Raw genomic sequence first — 24449 nt, forward strand, 5'->3', positions numbered from 1 at the left:
AAACATGACAAAAATCAGGAGAATTTTCTATAGAAATGATCACACATCTACCAATAATTCACAGATATCAGTTTCTCAATACCCTCCAGTTCTTTTCCAAGAGCATTTAAATGAGTCACTTAGTGTTGACAAGACTATTGTAAAGTATGTCCCAACTGTAGCAGGAGCTACAAATTACTGGCTGGTCCAAGGAGACACTAGATAAATAGAATCTTTAGTTCTACCATCATTTATTTACTGCACTGACAAAGGAAATAAAATTGTCGGTAACTCACAGACTAGATAGACTGGAAGGGATGTTATTTCAGCCATATGATTTAAACTGTAACCTAAACTAACAAGTCATATTGATATAATACTTTTAAGTTTATAAAGCACTCTATCTGACTTTTAAGGGCTTACAAATAAGTGAAGTCTACAAGTTCTGTAATTAGAGCCCAGGACAAACAAAAGTATGCATTCCAAAGATGACATGTTGTAGAGACAGGAAATCAATAATTGATTGGATATATGGGATGAGTGAGAATGCAGAGTTAAGGGTGACAATGAAGTTTTAAATCTGGGTAACAGGAAGTATGGTGGTGCCTTTAACAGTAATTATGAAATTTGGAAGAGTAGGTATTAGGGGAAAGATAATGATTTGGTTTGGACATGTTGAGGTTGAGATGTCTATGAGACCATTTAAAAATGTCCAATAGACAGCTGCTGATGTGAGACTAGAGTTTAGGAGAGTGGCCAAGAGCTAGACACATAGATCTAGGAATCATTGGCATAGAGATAGTAGTGGAACCTATGGAAGGTGATGAGGTCACCAAGTGAGACACTGTAGAAAGGAAAGAGAAAAGGAGCCAGAACAGAGCCTTAGGATACACCCACAGTTGGTGGGCATGACTTGGATAATGGATGAGCAAAGGAGGGTGAGAAGGAGAGGTCAGGCAGGGAGGAGGAGAACCTAATTACAGCAGGGTCACAAAAACCCATAATGGAGAGATCGTCAAGGAGAAAAGGGTGGTCAACAGTGTCAATGCATCAGAGATCAAAAAGAATGAGGACAGAGAAGAGGACATTAGATTTGGCAATTAAGAAATCATTGGTAACTTTGGAGAGAGTGGCTTCAGTTGAGTAACAGTGTAAGGAAGCCAGTTGCAGCGAGTTAAGAAGTGAGAGGAAGCGAAGTGGAGCCACCAACTGAGGTGTCTCCCCAACCTCTCAGGTCTCAGCATTTCTCTATTTCAGTCTGTAAGACAGAATCTACTTTTATCCCTTGTGTCTGAGCTCCATGTTAGTATATGATACTCAAAACTGTATTTTCTATTACTGACCAATCTTTTCCATGATGTGATAGAAGAAAAGACTGCTTTTTGGCCAACTACACTAGCAGCTGTGACTATTTACAAAGCTTGATATTATCACCTCACGTGCCCTGAGCTCAAAGGGAGTCACCTTTCAGATCTAACTGTCAGCAGTCTTATCTTTCTGTAACTGTGATTTCCCCTGTGGTTCACTGGTCTGCAGTGTCCTCTATCAGTAAACAGAGAATAGCTATTTAACAGTCTCAGGATGTAATCTGCTGGATACTTAAAGATCATTGCTAACTCTCTTCTCAAACTTTTCTAGACTAACTAGTTACAATTCCCAAGTTTTCCTATTAAGTTCTTACTAACATTTTAATTAAGGAGATAAGCAAATTGATAGCAACCCACACACTCATAAAAAAAAAACTTGAAAATTTTAGATGATCACAGGGTCAATATCAGTTCAACAGTGTGATCTATCTATCTTATTAAAAAACTAGTCTTGGGCTGAGTTAATAATAATAATATTATTTACATATTGCTTTTAAGGTTTATATAATATTTTTACAAATATTATCTCATTTGATCCTCACAAGGACTCTTGGAGGTAGGTACTAATATTATTACCATTGTACCCGTGAGGAAACTGAGTCAGGCACAGGTTTAAGTGACTTGCCCATCATCACATAGCTATCTGAGGTGGGATTCAAATTCAGTACTTCCTAACTCCACGTCCAACACTCTATCCACTGTGCCACCTACCTGCCAATAGTTAATAAATGTTTAGAGTCCTGATCAGGGGAGGTCAAGTCCTATTGTACTATGAGTTGGTCAAATTACATTTGTAGTATTGTGTTCATTTAAGATTAAGAGCTGCAAAGGACTGTAGAGATCATGTCAACCAACCTCCATTTTTAAGAGAAAAGGGCCCAAAGGAAATAAGTGACATGTGAGATTCCAGAGGGAAAGGTGATCACTGGGGAGGGCAATCAATAAGCCTTCTTGGTCATGGCCTTGATGTCAGGCTTTAAAGCATGAGTAGAAATTCAACAAGGGAAAGAAAGTGAGGGCTTAGGGAACAGCATAAAGATAGACGTGGATTTAGAAAACCAGGGACAAAGTACATGCCCTTTGTAACGGGTTTTGTTTTTCTTTTTCGATTTGAATGGGGAGAGGTGGGAAGAGAAATCAAAATTTTACTGTTTGAAAAAATTTAATTTTGATTATTTTTAAAATAGGCTCTGTCAGACTAACCTCATTTCTTTTCTCTGAAAGTTACAAGAGAAGGCCTAATTATTATAGGTCAGAGAAATGCTATGGACATAATAAAACTAAGATTTCAGTCAAGTAGTGACAAAGTCACTTATTCTAGATTTAAAGACAAGAGGGACAGAAATGGGCAGATATGACGGGAAAGTTAGGTAGAACCAGGACTGGTAGAATAGCTGGACCCAAAAAGTAGTCATTAATAGGTCAATGTTCACTTTGAAGGAAGTGACCTTTCTGTCAACCTCTCTGATGAAAGTATAGATGACATGCTTATCAAGTTGCAGGTGACTTGATCCTGGAAGGGAAAGCTAAAAGAAAGGGATGACAATCAGAATCCAAAAATATTCTGACAGGCTAAAATGATAGGCCAAGTCTAATTAAAATGAAATAGCAAAAAGTGTCACCTCCTATATCTGTCTTAAAAAAAAAAAACTGGACAAGTACTGGAAGGTGAGGAGTAGACAGTTTCAGTGGACTGCAAGCTCAAAATAAGACAACAGTGTGAAGAGGTGAACAAAAAAGCTGATGCTATTTTAAACCATATTGATAAGCAAAGTGTTTAATTCTTGGTAGCTAACTCTTGATGAAGATATGAATAGGCTACATAGAGGTTTATTTTTCCCCCCTTTTGGTTAGTATCATGTGGTCTTTGTTAATTCACTTGTTCTCAGTTTGCTCCAAAGTCCAGGATACTGCATGATCTTGGAAATAAGTAGGTGGGGGCAGCTAGGCGGTACAGTGGATAGAGCTCCAGCCTTGGAATCAGGAGGACCCGAGTGCAAATCTGGACTCAGACACTTGACACTTACTAGCTGTGTGACCCCGGGCAAGTCACTTAATCCCCACTGTGTCATACAAAAAAAAAAAAACCTAAAAGGAAATAAGTAGGTGATCAGTAGGGTCAGAAGGTATTAGCAAGCTGGGAAGCACAGGTTTGGGTAAGAGGACTTATATTACTCAGTTACCAACTGAATAGTTCCACAAAGCTACTTTGAAGTTTACTCTCCTTTCCTTTGCCCCGATTTTTAAAATGAATTTCCTAAGTTACAAAAAATTAAGTATAAGGGACTGGCATAGTCTGTAAGGTTGCTTTCTTTCAGCATCTCAACAGAAGAATTTTAGAACAAGGAATATTCAGATTATAGAAATAAGTTTCTTCAGTCTCAATCTCCATCTTCCAGAAAGGAAAATTACAGCCATCTTCCCATAAAAGAAGACTTCACACTCCCTGAGGAATTCATTTTAAAATCATGTGTAACAGGGGCTTTGTTCTGCACATGTCCAGATCACCCAACATAAAGGCATCCACATGGGAGATGCCAGGGACCTGCTTCTGAAAGAAGACCGATTGGTGGGGGCTTGAGGCAAGGGGGCAGAAAGACTGGACACCTTCCACACCCTATAAAAGGGTACCAAAGAACCCTGGGGGAGGGGCAAAATAAAACAGACCCGTCCCTCCAGGCAGTGGGGGCCAGGAGAATTAGTTACACATACCATGACCACTCTACATGATGCTCATCAGCCTTTGAATAAAATAGACTTACTTCTCAACAGTGAATGACTGAACACTTTTGAGAGCTTACACAAGGATTAGGTACGGATGTTATGAGCAGCTTCATGAGTGTTTGTGGCCTCCAGGTTCACGGCACACTGGATCTCACGATACTCATCAGAAATCCCATTCCCGCCAAGCACGTCACTGGCCTATCTGGTGATATCCAGAGCTTTGTCATAGTTGTTCCTTTCCATCACAGAAATCATTTCAGGGCTGGCCTTGCCTGGTTATTCAAGTGCCCAAGCTGTGGGCCGACATGTAGGCCCAGGCTGATCTCTGTGAGTATATTAGACAATTTCTTCTTGATGAGCTAGTTTCTAGCCAAGAGGACCCCCGAACTGCTTCATGTATAGGGTACATTGCTGAGTTGTGTGGAAACAGAATCCTACAGCACCCAGTGGCCCCATCCCGATGCAATAGATAAATCAAGCTATGTTCAGACACCCAAATGGTCCAGCAAGGCCAGAAATATGGGGCAACGTCTTCTGTTTAGGCACTTCCACAATGACCATGGACCAAGGACCATGCCTGTGACCAAGTCTCACAGTGCAAAGCTGGCCTCAATCTGGGAAGCTGATATTCCACACATCCTGGCATCTAACAGAAGTTCCTTACCAAACCATCCTCACACACAGCCCTAATCACAAACAGCAACAGGTGCACTGGTGATCCAGGTCTTGGAGCCATTCAGAGTGTAGATCTTTCTGGCTGCATGGTAGCAGGCTTAAATCTCCATACTGGCCAGGTTACTTCTCAAATCAAGCCAGGAGTTCACCCTTTGCCAGTCAGGGTAGGAACTACTCATGACTCACCAGTAGCCACCATCTACATGCTCTAGCTCTCAGGTCAAAAGACCGTAGGCCAAAGACGAGGTCCCTGCACCGCCACATCCAGTAACGGTGGGGCCTAGCACGACCACTTCCCTAATTTCTGAAATGATCTCTGCTTCATTCTGCTCAGCTGGGAGGATCCAGGGCATCAGCCTTGTCAGGTAATAGGCTTAGAAAGGATCTCAGGTTAGAACCTCATCTAGTGTCAGTTGTGATTCCAGCAACACTGGGTCCTGCCAGCTGAAGGTAAGACAGGAAGCTTAGCCTCTCACCCAGTTCAGGACTGGGCTGTAGCCTTCCTTAAGGAACCAGGTAAAGACACTCTTCAGTGCCATGAAGAGAAAAGCTAGCCTGCCTAGGCTGCTCAGAACCCAAGGTCAGCAAAGAGCAGGATTCTAGGTTTATGCAAATAATATTCCACAGTAGATTACATTGTTACAGTCATACAACTGACCAAAAAGCATAGAAAACAGAAGATCACATTGTATTTACTATTTGTTAACTATTAAAAAAAAAATTTCATTTGATAAAGTAAAAACACCTCATTAAAAGCCTCTTCTTTAACCAGTAATCTCTCACGCCTATGTCAAAATTGCAGAAGATTCTTTAAAAGATGAAACAGAAATAATTTTGTTCAAACAGGAAACATGCTAGTCACATGTGTTCATCACTATCCTGGAGGTTAGAGTATCCATCATAAGAAAACTGCCTGTAGACAGTGAAGTCTTTCAGATACTCCCTTTGGTAGATGTCATTGCCTCAATCTGTCAAGCTCTAGGACACAATAGTGCCTTCTACATTAGGGAGAGTCATTCAAGAATTCAGCCTAATTATCCACACAGGAAAAACCAACCAAATGAAAAATGCCTATTGTCCAGACTATGATGTGCAGTTGGACAAGCAGACCACAGAGTTGGTCCATTAGTATGTGTGTTGTGGATAGTCAGTGCAGATGCACAATGAAGTAGACCCAGAATTGAATAGAAGAGTTATTTGCATTGCTCTGAAAAAACTGTACAGAGATTTTGATGACTCCCAAGTTTCTTCCTGAAATTTATACATATCTTTTTAATAACAAAAAGTTTTCCAGTGATAGTGTGCAGTGATAAATGATGGAATACTACAAACAAAATAATTAAAGGGGCTGGTTACCCACGGGGATCGGAAGGATACCTAGTGCCTGAGAGTAGGCTGCAAGACGTTGCCCATGAAGAATTGCATGGAAGAACCAGCATAAAGGAGTTCATCCATCAGAGAGATGTGTGAGTCAAGTAGCAACAGAGTGAGATAACTGATTAGGCAGCCCCCATACTCTCCACTCATAGCTTTGTCATCAATGACAAAGTATCTGAAGTAAAGTCCCTACACCAGATTTTTGGCAAGTCCCCGGTCAAAAACTGCACAGGATGAGAAGCTATGGATGAGCCGTGAACTGCACCACTGGAGAGAGTACTCTAAACCACAATATCACAAATAAAATGAAGTAGCTGCCAAACTGCTGATGCAAAGGGAAGGAAGAAAAGCCAGAAGAATAGATTACAGTGTAACATCAAGATTACTGAATAATTTTGAAGAATTTTAAAAACCAATGAAGAATAAAATGAATAGAACCAGAAGTTTACACAATAACAACACTATAAAGATAAACAGCTTTGAAAGTTGTAAAAATTAAGATCAACAATGACCTTCTGTGAGTCCAGAGGCCCAGTGCTGAAATATGCTCTCTACCCATCTCCTGCCAAGGAGCAACGGATTTAGGATGCAGAACAAGATTACACACACAGACACACACACGTACGTTGTTCAGTTGTTTAGGTTGTATATGGCTCTTCAGGACCCCATTTGGAGTTTTCTTGGAGTGGTTTGCCATTTCCATCTCCAACTCATTTTTACAGATGAGGAAATTGGGACAAATAGGTTTAGGTGACTTGCCCAGGGTCACACAGCTTTCAGGTATCTGAGGCCAGATTTGAATTCAGGTTTTCCTGATTCCAGGATTGGCACTCTATCTACTGTGCCACTTACCTGCACGCATGCGCGCGCACACACGTTATCATAGTCTATGAGGGAATTTGTTTTGTTTCATTGTGCACATTTTTATAAAGAACTTGTTTTTATTTTTCCAGTGGATTAGGGAAATGGGAAGAAGAGTAAATAGATATTCGTTAATTAAAAAGAGAGGTTGGAGAGGCTACAGGGATGGAATGCTGCATGCACTTTCAGAGCAGGCAACTGTTTTGCTTAACTGTTTTATTCTGTTATAAGAGAGCTCTCACAGGGTGGGACACAACCTAGAAAAGTTTGCAATGTGAAAATAAAACATCACTAAAACTTAAAAAGAGTCTGTGATTCTAACCACCCTTCCACTTTCTGAGATTAGGAAGCTCTTACTTGATGTTGCTCAAATCCCTGTTGGAGATAATCCTTCTGAGAGTTTATCTCACACTTACCTAATTCCAAAACAGTAGAAGTGTTTTGGGGAGCGCGCTTGATTTTTAACTATCAGTCCTCAGGCTTCTGACGGACTTCATGTGCTCCCTACTAGTGGAGAGTAAAGTCAAATATTACTCTGAAACCACATACCTTGTCCAGCCCTCCTCGAGCGCTTCACTGCATAGCTGGGGAGCAAAGAGACATATTCCATTAACCATCAAAGCATTCTTAGAAGGGAAAAAATGCATTAATACCTCTCTTTTATAGAAGGGGATTCTGTAACATATATACCTCTATTAGATATATGATACATGAAAATGAAATCCCAAATGTTCAGTCTTTTCAGATCTACCTTCATCAGCCATATACTTGACAGACAGGATAGAGATGCAGATCTGCAGGGGTGGACGTGACCTGAAGGCCAAACATTTTTAATAGTGGGGAGTACACTGCTGTCTAGCCTCAAATAAGAATCCATGTGTACAATACAACTTGACAGGCCTCCATGTATATTATTTTGCCAAGAGTAGATGGACTCCCTAAAATGATTAAGTGGACAAGTCAGCAGCCCACATCTAGGCAGCAGAAGGTTCACTGGCTCTGGCTTCGGAGGATTTGAGTTCATATCTCCCCTCTGATGCTTGCTCTCTGTGACATCTTAGGCAAATCACTTAGCTTCCCTGGGCTTTACTTTCTCCACTTGTAAAAGCAGGAGGTTGGACTAGATGACCTATGAGGACCTTTGGGGCTCCCAATCCATGATCACAGATCTTCCAGGCAGCTGATTTTAGGAATTCTTCCTCATAAAGTATCCAAAGTACAAACCTGCTTTAACTGCTGGTCAGAGTAACCCAGCCAGGCACAGGAAGTAGTATATGCAGGGTAACCACATTCCAACATCTGTTCTTCTGTAAAGACACAATTCTTCAAGTGGGTCTCTGACACTGCCCAGGGGGCAAGTCTGCTGGTAAAAAGAAATACCTATGGCCTACCTTGTGCTACTCATTTAAACCCCAATCACATGCTAAGGGACATGTGGATTCCCTATTAATATCTTTTCCTAAACAGATCATAGCTGCTACCTACCTGGCAACCAGAGACTACCATTTTGGCTGGTATGATTTGGTAAGCACCTACTATGTGGGAGGCATTGTACTCAGCACAAAGAATACAAAAAAGAAAAAAAAGATAGTTCCTACCCTCAAAGAGCTTACTTTCTAAAGTGTAAATAGGGTGGTACCAGAATGACTAAGTCTTTTTTTCAATGTTTCAACTCCCTGGAATCTTCTAGAGCAGGGGTTCTTAACCAAGACTCATTTCAGGGGATCTATGAACTTGCACGGGGAAAGAAAATATATCTTTTTTTTTCCACTAATGTCGAATTAAAATTTAGCATTTCCCTCAGTTATAGAGTTTATTTTGTGCACTTAAAAACACTATTCTGAGAAGAGGTCCATAGCCTTCGCCAGACTGTCAAAGGAACCCAGGACATAAGCATAGGTGAAGAAGCCCCGGTCTCGAGGTTGTCTTCTAGATGTCCACTGCCTCAGGGAGGACAGTCCTATCTCATTTTGGTTTACCCCAAAGCTGGGAACTGACTGAAAGGAATATAGATCAAAGTAGATACAAGTAGACACATACATATGCACATATATACAACACAGTGAGAGATACAGAGGGTGGAAAGCTGGCCTTAGAATACTCTAAGCAACTCTCTAAGACTCCAAGTCACAAAGAAAGTGGCTATCTGCATTAATAGAGGAAGTTTCTTCACTTGGGAGTTTCCCATACCAGTGGAACCACAGGCCCAAACCCTACCCCTATGACTAAAATACATTCAAGATTCCTTTCATGCTGACTTCTGCCTAAAGGCCACATTGCAAAAGTGAGTGAGGTATTCAGTACGCTAAAATATACCCTAAGGCAGGCAACATTCTTGTTTGGCATAGAAGTTTACCCTGACAACTAACAACATTAGAAAAATAAAGCTTACATGTAACTGGAGAAAAATAAAATACTAAATAAAAGCTAAAAAAAAAAAGAAAGAAAAAGAAAGAAAAATTTCTCTCAACATACCTCTTTCCTTTCTGCCAATGCTCCCCTTCTTCAGTATTTCTGAAAATATAACAACACTAATTACCCATCCTTTCAGACAACAAGGGGTGGTTCTACTCTATTTATACAACAAAAATGCTGCCAAACAGCATCTTCTAAATGACTTACCATAGGCTTCCTCTTCAGTTAAGGCATCTGTGATGTACCTGAAATCTATGCAGGATAATAACTGCTTGGGGTCCTGGCAGTACAATGGTAAATAGGGAAAAAGCAAATAGGAAAAGGAAAAAGTGCATCCTGATTAAACACAAATAACGATGGCGTTTGTAAGACTGTGTTGACAAAAAAATGTGGCTGGGCCTGCTCCTCTAAATGAAGGTATTTTTGGAGGTCATGTTGACTTGGTTAGGCTGCCAAGAGTCTACTTCATCAGCCACGGGCCTGATCTCATGTCTCTCCTCACCACTTTTCTCTTGCCCTTCCAGCCCCTCCCCCTCCCCACAAAGGTGAGTCTGAGATAAAACTGTAAAGCACAACTAAGTACAGCCAGGCCTTATTTCCTCAGACACAGCTCCACACTCTGGTCCTCTTCCACCCTCTCCCCTCCCTTCCTCACGGTCACTGAAATCTGCTTCCAGCTAGCTGTTGTTTGGGAAGCATAAAATAAACCCATTCACACTGAGGTATAAATGACTGATGTTTTAATGTATTATCCCTTTTGAGGGTGTTTATATTTTAAAAGTATTTTCATACTTTTATTAAGTCTCCATCTGTACTTGCCACTAAAGAAAAGTACCATTTTGCTATATAAAATTTTGCTTTTCTCTTTCAGATTGTAAGAAAAATTTTTTTAAAAGGAACTCTAGCTCCTCAAAATTTGTCTTATTATATTGTTCAACTCAAATAAAACAACATATTGTCAAGCCAATCAAAGACCATAACTTGTGCAGCCCTTCCCCAAATGATGGGCACCCCCGCAAGTTCCAGTTCTTTAACACCACAAAGAGAGCTGCTATAAACATTTTAGAACATATAGAACAAAGATTCTTTTCCTTTTCCCCCATTCATCTTTGGAAATAGACCTAGTAGTGGTATTGCTATGCTAATGGGCTGGGCAGAGGTGAAGCTCATAGCAGATGTTCCACTATTTTGCCTTCCACCAATTATAAGCAAGTGCATAGGCCACTGAAAAAATATCCAAGAATCCTTTAGGACAGACCAACATTGTTCTTATCTTTGATTTTGTCCACATTCTTCCTCCTCAGTAGTCAAGTGGCCCACACTGGTATCAATATAAAGCTTCTAAGTAACAGAAGGAAAAAGGCTAAGACACAATCTTCCTAGTCAGGCATCACGGTGATCTCCAAATCCTGTTCTAGGCCATTTATCCTTGGAATCAATGTGAATGGTTGAGCACAGATGTTCATACTTTTAATACCAGCATACCAGAAGAAGCTTAGGTTTTAAATAGACTTTTTGCTTCGTGATTGTAGGGACATTGAGCTAGTTACTCTACTTATTATAAAGCACAATAACTGTGCCAGCTCTGCTGATGCCCTGTTCCAATATGCCATGGTGCATGAAGACATGCTCAGGTTTTGAAGGCTTATACCAGTTGAACACAGGTTTTTAGCAGGTCCTACCCAGTTGGAAAGGCTTCCAGGAGAGAAGCAGAGACAATTGTTGTTGCAGACCAGCCTTGCTAAGCTGAGAGAGGCTCATCACCAGGGTGGGCTGTTCAGTTACAGAACATCTCCAAGACCATCTTTGAAGCTTCCTGGTTGGGAGAGGCAGTATGCCTACACTGATGAAATTACAACTCCCTCAAGGACTGAAGGAAGCAACTGGGCTTCAGTGATACAATGAGTATAATTTAAAAGTATTTTCTTACCATGTCAACAAGTAATTTCCAAAGGGGCTGTTAAAAAAAAGACATTTATTAAACTTATGTACAAAAGTAGCCCAACACACACCCACACCATTTTTTTTGCCTGATAGAAAATGTGTCAGCCCCAAACTGATTCCATGTGACAAATATCTATGCTGTCCTCTTTCCCAACATTTTCTCCCTATGGCCTTCTGTTTTCTCCTACACCTTTGCTATTTCCTCCTCCACTTGTTTCTTTTCTTTCTGTATTCCTTTCATTTTCCCATCCTTCCTCACACCTTTGAGGAAAACAAACCAATTCTCAGTGTCTCCAAATCACAAAAAACCTGTCCCTACCCACCCCTCCTCCTCACTAAAAACCAGATTTAGGAAAATGCTATCAGCCTTTGTCATACATTATACATATTCACAAGCAAAATACCAATGCCCAGTAAATGCTAATCATGTTAATGAAAAAGATAATACAACTAAGCTTAATTTTAAGAAAATGTTACCACTTTACCTTTCCCTCCTGCTTGGCCCACAAGTCCCACAATGCATTCAAAACAGCTGCTGTAGCCAAATGCACAACGCCTTTCTCTGGACCAATCTATTGGGAAACAAAACACAGCACAACTATCTGGAAACTATGAAGACGCGGTGTCCCAAAAGTTTTGCTATAGCACTGAACTATTAAAGCTTAAAACTGCTCTAAGACTTTTGGAACATCCCATATTTCCAGCTTCTCTGAAAGTCACAAAGTTAAAAACCTAAATAAACAACGATGAGGGACTCGATGACAAATCTGTTCTCTTTCTTAGCTGTCAGTTTAAAATGGCAATTTCTACACAGATGAATAAACTGAGAGTCATTTTCTATCATCATGCTGCTCCAAAGTATCCAAAGTAGGATTAAAGACCAGGTCTCTGCTGTCCATAAAATACCATGCAGAGAGAGCTTCATGGTCTCCTGGCTATTTTACAGAGGAACCATGACATTGTCTTTCACGGTCCTAGCCCAGGGCTCTTTCCCCTATACCCCATTTCTTGTGTTGGGTCTATTAGAGAGGTTGGTGTCTCTACCAAAAGTCTCTCCCCACTGCTGGCCATTCTCCACTGAGCTGTTAAAGTGATCTTCCGAAAGAATAAGCCTGATCATATCATAACCTCCCCCAATCCCCCCTCGATAAATTCCAGTGGCTCCCTATCACTTCTAGGATCAAATACTGTATAAAATCTTATGTTTAACATTCAAAGTTCTTCATAACCTTCCCCTGCTCCCACATCTTTCCCAACCCATGTACTCTGACCCAGCGACACCAGCCTTATAATCTAATAGAGGAGACAAACCGCAAACAAATATGTACAAACAAGCTATATACAAGATAAATAGGAAATAACAGAGGGAAAGCACTGGAATTAAGAGAGGTTGTTGGGAAGGCTTCTTGTTGGAGGTGGGATTTTAGCTGGGACTTACAGGAAGCCAAGGAGGTCAGTGATAGAACGGAGGGAAGACAACATAAGTGAAAAATTGAGAATATGCTGGGCAAGTCACTTAACACCAACTGCTTCACAAAAAAAAAAAACAAACAAAACAGAGGTAGCAATCATGATCTCTGACAAAGTCAAAGCTAAAATAGATTTAATTAAAAGAAACAAACAAGGAAACTACATTATAAAAAAAGGTACTATAGAAAATGAACCAATAGCAGCACTAAAACTATATGCACCAATGCTATAGCATCTAAATTTTAGGGGCAGCTAGGTAGTGTAGTGGATAGAGCTCTAGCCTTGGAGTCAGGAGGACCTGAGTTCAAATGCGACCTCAGACACTTGACACTTAATAGCTGTGTGACCCTGGGCAAGTCACTTAACCCCGATTGCCTCACTGGACAGAAAAGAAAAGAAATATTGGGAATATGCAAAATAGTACAGGCCTATTTATATAACAGCCTCCTTATGCTTCAAGCAGGCATAGCTACAGTGAAAGTAATGGAGAATTCTGTGCATCATTACTATCATCACCAATCAGCAGCAACATTGATATAGCACTTTAAGGCTGAAATATCTTTAAAAAGAAGTGTCTTACAAGTCACATTTTTCCCATGCTATTTCTAGGTGGAGTACCAAACTCCTCCCAATGCCTTCCTTTAGCCAGGGAAGAAACGGGACTTTTGGGGGCTCATTCCATTCTGCATCTGCTGCTCTGGCTAGCTTCAACTCAATGGAACAAGATGCCTCCCACACCAGGTACCCTATTCCCCCCACCCCTATTTTCCCGCCTCCTTTTGTGTGTTGTGTTCCTTTGTTAGACTGTAAGCAACTTGAGAGCAAGGAATGCCTTTCTTTTTATTAACTGTATTCCAGCACTTAGCACAGTGCCTGGTACATAGTAGGTACTCTAAAAATGTTTACTGGATTAATAAACTCACAGACCTGGAGTCAGATAAACTCATCTTTCTGAGTTCAAATCTAGCCTCAGACACTTACAAGCTGTGTGAGCAAGTCACTCAACCCTGTTTGCCTCAGTTTCCTCATTTGTAAAATGAGCTGGAGAAGGAAATGGCAAACCACTCTAATCTTTGCCAAGAATACCACGAATCTGGTCACAAAGAGTGAGACGCAACTGAAATGACTGAACAACAATAAACCCATAACTGAATAGTGTTTTGTTTTGTTTTTTTCAAATAAGGCATATAGAAGAAAAGCATTTATATAGTACTTTAAGTTTGGCAAAGAGTTTTTTACTCAAATTATCTCATTTTCTCCTCACAACAACCCTGGAAAGGTAAGTGCTACCATGATTTCCATTTTACAGAAAAAGCAACTGAGGCAGAAGCTAAGTGACCCTGCCCAGGGTTACACAGCTAGTAAGTATCTGAGGCTGGATTTGAACTCAGTCATTCCTCAGATCCAAAGCTTTATGCTCTGCTCCTCTCCAGCTGCCTCTAACAAAGTGACTACATCAGTTCAGATTTAACTGAGCTTAATCCACTAATGTGAAAGCATAACTACATACGATCCCGCCCCAACCTCCACTTCTGGAACTTCTGAAAAGTTCCTCCACTGCCTTGTTCATGTCTTTTAGCAGCACCAGGTACTAGAAAGAGCCTGGGACTCAACTCTGCTCCTTACTAACCTAAGTGACTTTAGTCACATGACTTCTCTAAGGCTGGGTCTTGTTTTGTTTTCATCTGTGAAAATGAAAGGTTGGCACTAGATGGCATCTCTTTCCATGATAAAGTCTATGACACATATTTTCCTCTTACTGGCTTTGGGGTTCTGTTTCCAGCCTGGCTATAACATCCACATGTTTAGAGAATCCCATGGCTTCAGCTTGGACTAATTTCCCTAAAACACTGGGATTAGGCAAGTAAAGGGTGGTGGAATGGCCTCTTCGAGGATCACCCTGAGCTCCCAGTGCGGGTCAGGGCAATCAATGTTGCTTGTTCAGGGAACAGAATCTTATCAGCTATCTTCAAAAATACCTTGTTCAAACCCCTGAAATCTTAATTTGTCTGTATCATAGATGTCTTCCTCTGTAAGAGTTTTCCCACTGTCAGGTATACTTAATATTTTTATTATAGTTGCTTATGTTCATTGCACACCTCAGATTTTCTTTGCTAACCCATGAGTCATATCAACATTCCCTAAAATAAGCATCTTACCCATCTGAGCTGTCCATCACTAGTGAGTTGCCTGTAGAATCCTCTGAAGTCTCTAACAATATCTCCAAGGTCTTTATTAAGCACATGATGGGAAAGTGCTTTTACGGCACAGACCACTGTAAAACACAATTAAGCATTTGGTTGTTGGTTTTGCTTTTTCTTCACAGTAAGCCAATATATCGAGGAAAATACTTCATCAACTCAACAACTTGAAGCCAATCTGTGTATTTTGTAAAATGTTTTAAATTTTAAAAAGGATCCCCAAATAGATTCTTTCCAACTATAATAAATGAGTAACTCAAAAATATTACATCCTTTAATATGTGTGATGGTGTAGGTAATTTCTAGTAGAGAAAATGAACGTCCTGATTGGACTTAATGCCAGAAATAGGGCCTTGAAAGTTTAAATTGTGATGTTCCTAAATTACTTTCCTTTTATATTTGTCATTGTTTAGTCACATCCAACTCTCTGTGATCTTACTTGGAGTTTTCTTGGCAGAGATACTGGAATGGTTTGCCATTTCCTTCTCCAGCTCATTTTACAGATGAGGAAACTGAGGCAAACAGGGTTAAGTGACTTGCCCTGCGTTGCACAGCTAGTAAGTATCTGAGGCCAGATTTGAACTCAGGTTTTCTGAACTCCAGGACTGATGTTCTATCCACGGCACAACCTACCTGTCCTTTTGTGTTTGACCAATGACCAAACCTAGAGTTAAATGTCACCTGTTCAGAGTAACTGGAGGAAAGGGGGGTTTGAATGACAGAAAACTGTTTTAAAATTCAACCTTACTTCTGAGTACACAAATACTTGCTATCAAAATGTTTCTATATCTAGAACCTAACCAGAATCACTTTTTACTGATGAAAGAAGATTAATTTATTGCTATGTTAAGTAATAATGATAATATAGCTGTAATGTTTGCAAAGTACTTTCTTCACATAGACCCAGTGGGGTAGATAGCCCAGGTAGCTTAATGGTGTAGTGAATAGTTCCCTGGACTTGGAGTTAAGACCACCTGTGTTCAAATCCCGCCCCCTCTTCTACTTACTAGAAATGTGAGCCTGGAGTCACATGACCTTTCTAAGAATCATCATCTTCAGTTTTCTCATCTGTAAGATGGGGTTAATAATAACATCTAACTCACTGGGCACTGTGAGAATCAAAAGAGATAACATATGGAAAGTGTTTGTGCAAATATGAAAGCATCATACAAATGCCAGTTATTACCATTTTTATTATTGTTATTAACAGTGGCTCTGGGAGGTTAAGTCACTTGTGTATCATCATAAATCATTACAGGATGGTGGAAGGAATGATGGCTTTTCCGGAGAATAGTGAAAGGTAAATGTGGTGTTTGTTTCTCAATGGTTAATCACTAATTATGGCACTCTTTTCAAAAGGAATTTGTGTCCTTGTATATAAAAGGAATTTGAAGAAAAGAGCGATAACTTATGGTACATTACACTCTAAGCCACATTAAACTTTGGGCCCTTGACTTGGATCAATACTATGAATCACTGACCATACCTTGATCAGCAGGTCACATGGTAATGAGAAAACCCAAAAGTATCCCCATAACATCCTGGATGCTGTGATATACCCTGACTATGTAACTGTATTTTTCGATTATATTCTGCAATTAGACTAATAAAGAACGTGGATTTTAATTACTGAAGTTGTGAGAATCGGATCTTAAAAACTGCAGCAATTTGATACTTTGGGACCATAGCAACAATATACTATAATACATATTGTGATGGGGATGGAGAATGGGGACCACGATCATCTTAAATCTTGACAGATTAAAAATGTAGACATCCTCCAATCATCTGGTGGCCTAATAGTGGAAAGTAAGGAGAATAGTCTCATCCACTGTTCTAACAAGTATTTGTTGTCCTTGGATAAGAGACACCTGTAGACTTGCTTAAACAGTGACCTCAACTCTGAAGTTTTGTCTAAAAGGATCCTTTTCACAATTGTAAAACTATTTTGCCACCTCCCCTTGTCTCCAGCCCTTGAACAGGGAATATTTTCTCCTTCTGATAAACCCTACCAGATGCATGACAAATATCCCCCCAGAAGTTCCCCTTTTTTCCCTTAAATGATTCCTTCTTTCTCTCCTTGTCCCTCTCCTGTAAAAGGTGTTATTTATCTCTCCTAAGTTGCTGCAGAATGCTGCTGATTGGCTACATACTCTAAGCAGAACTGAAAAGTTATAAAAACTAAATCTGCACTTGCAGGAAGTTGAAGCTGCTATCAGTAGTTTCCTTGGCATGCTAATAAATCTCTCTGCTTTTATTTTGGTCTCCTATTTTTGACCCACACTCACCAGTGTTCCATTGATGGGTATGCTGTTCCTAAGAGGTGGAAAAAATTCCCTGACAATATATAGCTAGGTCTCAATTAGTTGGAATAATGAATCCCATGAGGTGGTCCTATTGTTCAAATTCACAGTGAATGTTTACAATGGGGCTGGAACAAATGGCCATTTTTACATAGTTATATAACTTTGAATAGTGAAAATCTGACTATATGGATTCATTATTTTCATTAATCGAGACCTAGCTGTATTTCACTAAAGTCCTACTCCAAATAACTCATAATGATATGGAGAACCTTGGGTTCTTGGAAGATAATCCTAGCAGAGTGCTGGCTCTGGCAGGTCCAACCAACCTAGACAGGCTTGGAATATGGGCCCTGGGACATAATGGTAAAAAATATTTTTCAAGGACTGGGTAAGTTTGGGGAGGCTCAGCAAGAAGTTGGTCTCAGGGTGACGGATTTTTCGGTCACATTAACTCTCTAAGGCCATTGTAGAGGGAGGACTCACAACAATGAAAGTACATATCCTTAAAGTATTAAAGTATACTTTGCATGCGTATGATGCTTAGACACATGTACGTTAACCCATGAATGGCTGGGAACACTCTAAAAATTAATTAAAGTTAATTAATTACAGTGTTACTTCTAACACTCCTGTAATATCTCCACTGAGCATGTGGCTTTGTTGCTCCCTGCTGTTCCCAGCCTCATCTGAGTGCTGTTCTGGTAGCTATGTTTTAGCCAGTGGGAGGAATTTGTCTTTTTACATACGCATGTTTTTAAAAGTTCTAATTGAACTGGGGAAAAGTAGAACATTTTTTTCTCTTTTCTGAATCATGTGGTTATAGAAATACTAAGCAAGCTGAGTGAAGTAGCTTTAAATATTAAAAAAACCCCAACGGACATGTTTCATCTCGAATGTATGAGGTCTCATCAGTATAACACATTTAACGAGACCACTATGAATCACTTGACCTGTGTGGTCAGATTCAAATGGGTTCTGCCATGTTGTGGCCTCAGGAAGGCAGAAACAAAAACTTTACTACCAAAAAAAAAAAAAAACCACATTTATTTAAAAAATACTAAGAAAGAAATCTATTTTTGCCTTCTTGGCACAGGAGGCAGGTGGGAAAGTTGGGGGTGAGGTTGGGAGGTGTTCTTCAAGGTCCCAAAGTCAGGAGCTAGAGCATGTGATCCAAGGTTGGATATCTATCTTAAAACTTTAAGCCAATGGGCAACATTAGGTGAAGGCTAAGCTGTCTGGCCATGTTCAGAGAGAAGTCTCGGTTAAATCCCCAAACGAGTTTTCAGCCAAAGGAATGAAGAGAAAATCAGCAAAATATCTGAAATGAGCAGTCCAAAGCCTTGGTTATCTATCTCACAGGTAATGGTTCCAAAGGCCAGGCATGAAGCTACGAAATTGTCACTATCTTTGATGAGCTCAGTCTTACTCAATCTTTGTGGATTTGTCTGTACTTTTCTCAACACTGGCTACAACAAAAAGGTTTTGCAGTCGTGAAGTTAAAGAGGCTTAACTTACATCACGGGACAGGTCCAGGAACATGTGGAACCTAGTTCATTCTAAGACATCTTATCAGGGTTGTTTTGATGAAAATCTTTTGTGAACAGCCAAGGGCCATACAAACATGTTATAATTAGCAGTGTGATCAGCAGTACTGTTTCTCACTCCTAGTGCCTAATGAATAAATAAAGGGGATGACTTCAAGGGCAGAGCCATAGGTCAAAGGGCATTTTACTGATGAGAACACTGAGGCTACAGGTAACAAGCATCAGAGCATTTGAACCCAGTTCTTCTTGACTTCAAATCCAATGTTCCTTTTACTATACCATGGTGCCTAAGTTCCCATGACCTCTGCCTGCCCCAAAACTTGGCACCTTAGACTTTTAAGAGTCCATCCTATATTTTAACAGGTAAACCCTTTACAACATATCCGAAAAACAAATGGTCACCTATCCTTTGTCTGAAGGAGTCTACTGTCTCCTGGGGCAGCCCATTCCCTTTTGGGAAACTTCTGATTGTTAGAAGATCCTGCCCGACATCCAGCTGAAATTGGCCTCTGTGGCTTACACCCATTATTACTCTTATTTCTGCCTTCTGGGTCAAACATAACATGTGTAATCCCTCTTCTAAAGGACAGCCATTCAGACACTTGAAGACAATTATCATATCTCTTCCCCTCCTTCCCTTCTCTACACCTAGCTAACGATCATCAGTTCCTGCAACCGATCCTCATATGGAAGATTCTCTAGGGAGTTAGGTGGTCCGGGGATAGAGTGCCAGGGCCTGAAGTCAAGAAGACCAGAATTCAAATCTGGCCTCAGATACTTACTAGCTATGTGACCCTGCACAAGTCACTTAAGCCCTTTTGGCTCAGTTTCCTCATCTGTAAAAGGAGCTGGAGAAAGAAATAGCAAAACACTCCAGTATTTTTGCCAAGAAAACCCCAAATGGGGTCACAAAGAGTTGGACACAACTAAAAATCACTGAACAACAAGTAGGCCTTATACCATCTTCTGAATGCACTCTGGCTTATCAACATCTTTCCTAACATGTGATGCTAAAAAATGAACATAATACTCTACATATGGTCTGACCAGGCCAAATCACTTAACGTCCCTGTTCCTCAAATTCATCATCTGTTTAAAAAAAAAATAATATCTATGGTACCTACTTCACAGGATTTTTTTAAGGCTTAAAAGAGATGATATATGTAAAAGTATTTTGCCAACATTAATTATATAAATGTCAGTTATTATTATTAATATTATCATTATTATTATTATCACTACTATTGTCAAATGCTTTGTTAAAATCTGGACAATCTCTATGTACAATGTTCCCCTGACCACAGAATCATAGATTTAGAGCAGGAAGGGGCTAGGGGCCATTGTATCCAACTTGTTATTTTAGAATCAGGAAGCTAAGACCCAGAAAGAACAACCCACGTGAACATGGTCATACAGTGAGTAAATAGTCAACTGAATAACGGATCAGAAAGATATATATCTATGTACTCTTTCTTGTTAATGACTGGAGATCACATGTCCCTAATAGGACTTAGGTGTGAAAGGAAGCAGTTAATCTAGTGCAATCCCCTAATTTTTCAGATGAGGAAACTATGGCCCACTGGGGTGAAGTGACTTGCCTTGAGTGGAATTGGTAGTAAATAGAAAAAACGGGATTCCAGTCCAAGTTATCTGTCACTTTTACCATGTTTTTTCCCACTACACCACATTATATTTTTGATTAATTTCTACAGGAATTCAATAGGTAGCAGGTTCAATCCTGACACTGCATAGTACCATTCAGAATGGCTGCCATAAATTTGAGGATCAGCAATCTGTAAATTATGAAAATTAGCTGCATAAGCTAGTGTAAGTGGCATTGAGAAGCTTAGTTAAAGTGTTTACATCTAAAGTCCAAAGAATTTAACTAAGGATTCAGAACACTGAGCTCCAAAAAGAAACCATGTACTTAATTAGTATTTTCAACATGCCAAGTTAAAAAAGAATTCCCTTAAATTCAACCATTCCACTAATTATAAAAACATATGAAAGGCCAATGCCTAAGGCATTTCAAAAAGATCCTAGAAGTGAACACTAGCTTTACTAGTATTAAATGATTTCCAGTAGGAATTATAAAAGCCAAATATTCTACCACTTTTAACTAAAAGGCAGAGCTTGAAGACATTTGTTTATGAACACCATCTTCCAACATTAGCAAAGAAATAAAGCCAAACCCCACTTAAAACAAACAATCCTAAGGAGATGCGGAGAATGGAATCAAGATGAAATAAAAACTTTAATTAAAATGATTAGAATGATATCACATTATCTGAGCAAAATGGCATAGAGGATAGAGTGCTGGGGTTGGAGTCAAGATGATCTGGGTTCAAATTCTGCCTTATGATATTTTCTAGCTGTGTGACTTTGGGCAATAATCTCCCTGGGCCTCAGTTTCTTTATCTGTAAAATGAAATGATTATACAGCCTTTGAAGTCCCTCCTACCACTACAATCCTAAGATCTGAGCCTCAGTTTCTTCATGTGTAAAATAGGGAAAATATTACATACTCACAAGGTTGTAACAAAGCTCAAATGTGATAATAAATGCAAAGCACTCTTTGAGGACTTTAAAGTACCTTATAAAGTCAGTTATTATGTGAGATTATGTAGCACATCCACAATGAATATAAGAAAAGACTTGCCTAGAGTCAGGAGGATCTGAGTTCAAATGTGGCTTCAGATACTAGCTATATGACCCTGGGCAAGTCACTTAATGCTGACTGCCTTCAAAAAAAAAAAAAAAAAAGGACTCCTAAGTGATACAAGGTATCCTTGTTCTTAGCACAAACACAAGCGTTAAACCAAGGGTCCTAACTTGAGGCCCATGAATTTATTTTTAAAAAATATTTTGGTAATTGTATTTTAATACAATTAGTTCCATTATAACCCTATGTATTTTATGCATTTCAAAACATTATTGTGGGAAAGGAGCCCTAGGCTTTAGCAAACAGCCAACAGGATCCAAGAAACAAAAAAGGTTAATCTAACCCTGTATACTATGTTTGATAGAACCGAATAAAGATAACCTTAGTTTTGCAATGGAGCTGAATTGGCATTTTGTAGGCTCAAAGGGCACTCCCTTACTTCTGATTCATACAGCGGGAGTCCCTCTCTTCCTCTGAGATGCAACGCAGGCACCATCTTCTGCCTGAAGCCTTTCCTGAGCCTTGCAAAGGCTATCTCGCTTTCCTGCCCAAACTCCCTCGTACGCATACACTTGTACTTACACACTTTGTATTTAGACTCTCTATACTGACATGCACTTGTTATCTTTCCCATTAGAAGGTAAGCTCCCTTCACACAGGGACTGTTTCATTCTTTCTTTGTTTCCTCAGGGTCTGTCAGTGGTGTCTGGCATAGATGAGACACTCAATAAATGCTGCTGACTGATTCAAAGATAAGATCTAGTCTCTCATGTGGTTATCTGGCTTATCCTTTCACTTCAAAAACCCTCTGACGTCATATACTTTCCTGAAAGCAGATTTTTAAGAGGGGGAAAGAAAGGACTAGGGAATTAGATATTTAGGAGAAAAGGACACAGAAAGTATTTGGCTACTTCAGAATTTTGTCTGAGGTTAACCCCGTTTACTGCTTTGTGGTTTCAAGTCAGGCCACTTTGGAAACTACATTTACAGTTTCAGGCGGTTAACAGACATACCAGATACTGTAGTAAATTGCTCATTCCTTTCCAACAATTGGTCTGTATGGACAGAGCCCTGTGGTGTAACTGAGGAGACCTGGGGTTCTATCCAGCTCCACCACTCAGTGACCACTAGGTGACTTGGTTTCCTCATTTGTAAAATGAGGGATTTGGGAGGATCCAAGGATCCCTTCCAGTCTAAAGCATTCCATGATTCTACGATGATACTGTTCTACTCTGATGAACTAATATGTGCCATAGATGTAAGGAACAGAGGCTTAAGTAGAGAGAAACGAGATGGTTCACAATTGCCTCATTTTGTAGAAGGACCTGTACTCATTTTTTTAGGGCTCAGGAGCATTGATGAGAAAGGCATTTTAGTCCAACCCCTTTAATTTAGAGATGAGGAAATTTGATGTTCCTTCCAGGTCTAGGATTCTGAGAACAAGTCCTAGAATCGGTGGACGTGAACTTTATTCTGGTATGAAATAATTTTAAAAGAAAGTAAATGCTCCTATAACAAAAACAACAATAGCTACATTTATAGAATGCTTTAAGGTTCCTAAAGCACTTTACAAATATCATCTCATTTAATCCTCACAACAATAATGTAAGGTAGTTGCTATTATTATCCCTACTTTTACAACTGAGGAAACTGAGGCTGACAGAGTTAAGTGATTTGCCCAGGGTCACACAGCTGGCATAAGGCAGGATTTGAACTCAGATCTTCCTGACTTCCAAGTCCAGTACTCTGTTGATTAGGCCACATATTAAAATGATAACCTTTACTGCTTAAGCTGAATTTCAAATCAAACAATTGGTTAATAATTATTATTCAAGTTACCCTCATTGGAAGCAATGGGAAAATGGGCCCAGGAAGGTCAGTTTTGAAGCAACTCGTGGGTGGCTGAGGAGGGGAATGGCCAATTTTCCTTAAAAATCACTGCACTCGATCCAAGATAATCCCAAAGGACTAATGATGAAGTATACTATCCACCTCCAGAGAAAGAGCTGATATATTTTTTTTAATTTTATTTATTTATTTTTTTTTTATTTTTAGGCAATTGGGGTTAAGTGACTTGCCCAGGGTCCCACAGCTAGTAAGTGTCAAGTGTTTGGTCTGAGGCTGCATTTGAACTCAGGTCCTCCTGACTTCAGGGCTGGTGCTCTATCCACTGCGCCACCTAGCTGCCCCAGAAAGAACTGATATTGATTGAATATAGACTGAAGCATGCTATTTTTCACTTTCTTTCATTCATTTTTTTTTCTTTTGAGTCTTCTTGTACAAAATAACTAACATGGAAATGTTTTACATCATTGCACATGTATAACCTGTATCTGATCGCTTACCGTCTTAGAGAGGAGGAAGAGGAGGGGAGGGAGGGAGAGCTAGAATTTGGAACTCAAAACTTCAAATAAAAATGTTAAAAAATTGAAAAAAAATCATCCCACTTATATTAAAAACAGGTATCTCTTTACTTTCTTTTATTTCAAGCTCTAAGAATGTCAAAACATGCTTAAACAAGAACAAAACTGAAAGATGCCTAAACACTTCCATACTTGAAGAAAAGTCAACTTACCAACTTCAGTTCCTTTCCCCAAAGTAAAGGTGATTCCATATCCCTTGAGTCCATTCTTTGCATCTGTCTCTATTACGACATAGGCTGCAGAATAGTCTGGGTCAGTGTGCTGCATGGAAACATTCCAATACCCCCCCACCCCAATAAAAACTTTAGTAATCTTAGGTAAATAGAAGTCACGAACAATAAGTAAGAGCTAGCATAACAGATTAATTTGAGTAAACTGTTGGTGATGAAGTGAACAATAAAGAGGGTAAGAATGAAAGTCCTCCATCAGTCCTACCTGCTGTCTCTACATTCCAGATGAACCTGGGATCACAGAGGTCATGCTGTGGACGCTGCCTCTGCT

The 24449-nt window shown here is 39.8% G+C and overlaps 1 protein-coding gene and 1 pseudogene across 2 annotated transcripts in view; both read right to left on the bottom strand.

The window, feature by feature from the left end:
* The window catches only part of LOC114031842 (mitochondrial enolase superfamily member 1), a 44811-nt gene that overhangs the window by 15403 nt on the left and 4959 nt on the right, over window positions 1-24449 (bottom strand). The window contains exons 2-9 of one of the 2 annotated variants that reach the window (XM_027847005.1): window positions 24101-24209; window positions 14972-15087; window positions 11828-11914; window positions 11329-11355; window positions 9606-9678; window positions 9459-9497; window positions 8208-8290; window positions 7533-7567 (exon numbers count right to left, since the gene is read on the bottom strand). In XM_027847005.1, coding sequence (XP_027702806.1) covers window positions 7533-7567; window positions 8208-8290; window positions 9459-9497; window positions 9606-9678; window positions 11329-11355; window positions 11828-11914; window positions 14972-15087; window positions 24101-24209 — 569 coding nt within the window. Of the gene's footprint in view, window positions 1-7532; window positions 7568-8207; window positions 8291-9458; window positions 9498-9605; window positions 9679-11328; window positions 11356-11827; window positions 11915-14971; window positions 15088-24100; window positions 24210-24449 lie in introns of those variants that run through there. The other variant, XM_027847006.1, reaches the window with a different exon arrangement.
* LOC114031843 lies at window positions 4105-5284 on the bottom strand (annotated as a pseudogene).

Source organism: Vombatus ursinus, unplaced genomic scaffold, assembly GCF_900497805.2.
Source record: "Vombatus ursinus unplaced genomic scaffold, bare-nosed wombat genome assembly UNPS02015255.1, whole genome shotgun sequence".
Taxonomy (NCBI): Eukaryota; Metazoa; Chordata; class Mammalia; order Diprotodontia; family Vombatidae; genus Vombatus; species Vombatus ursinus.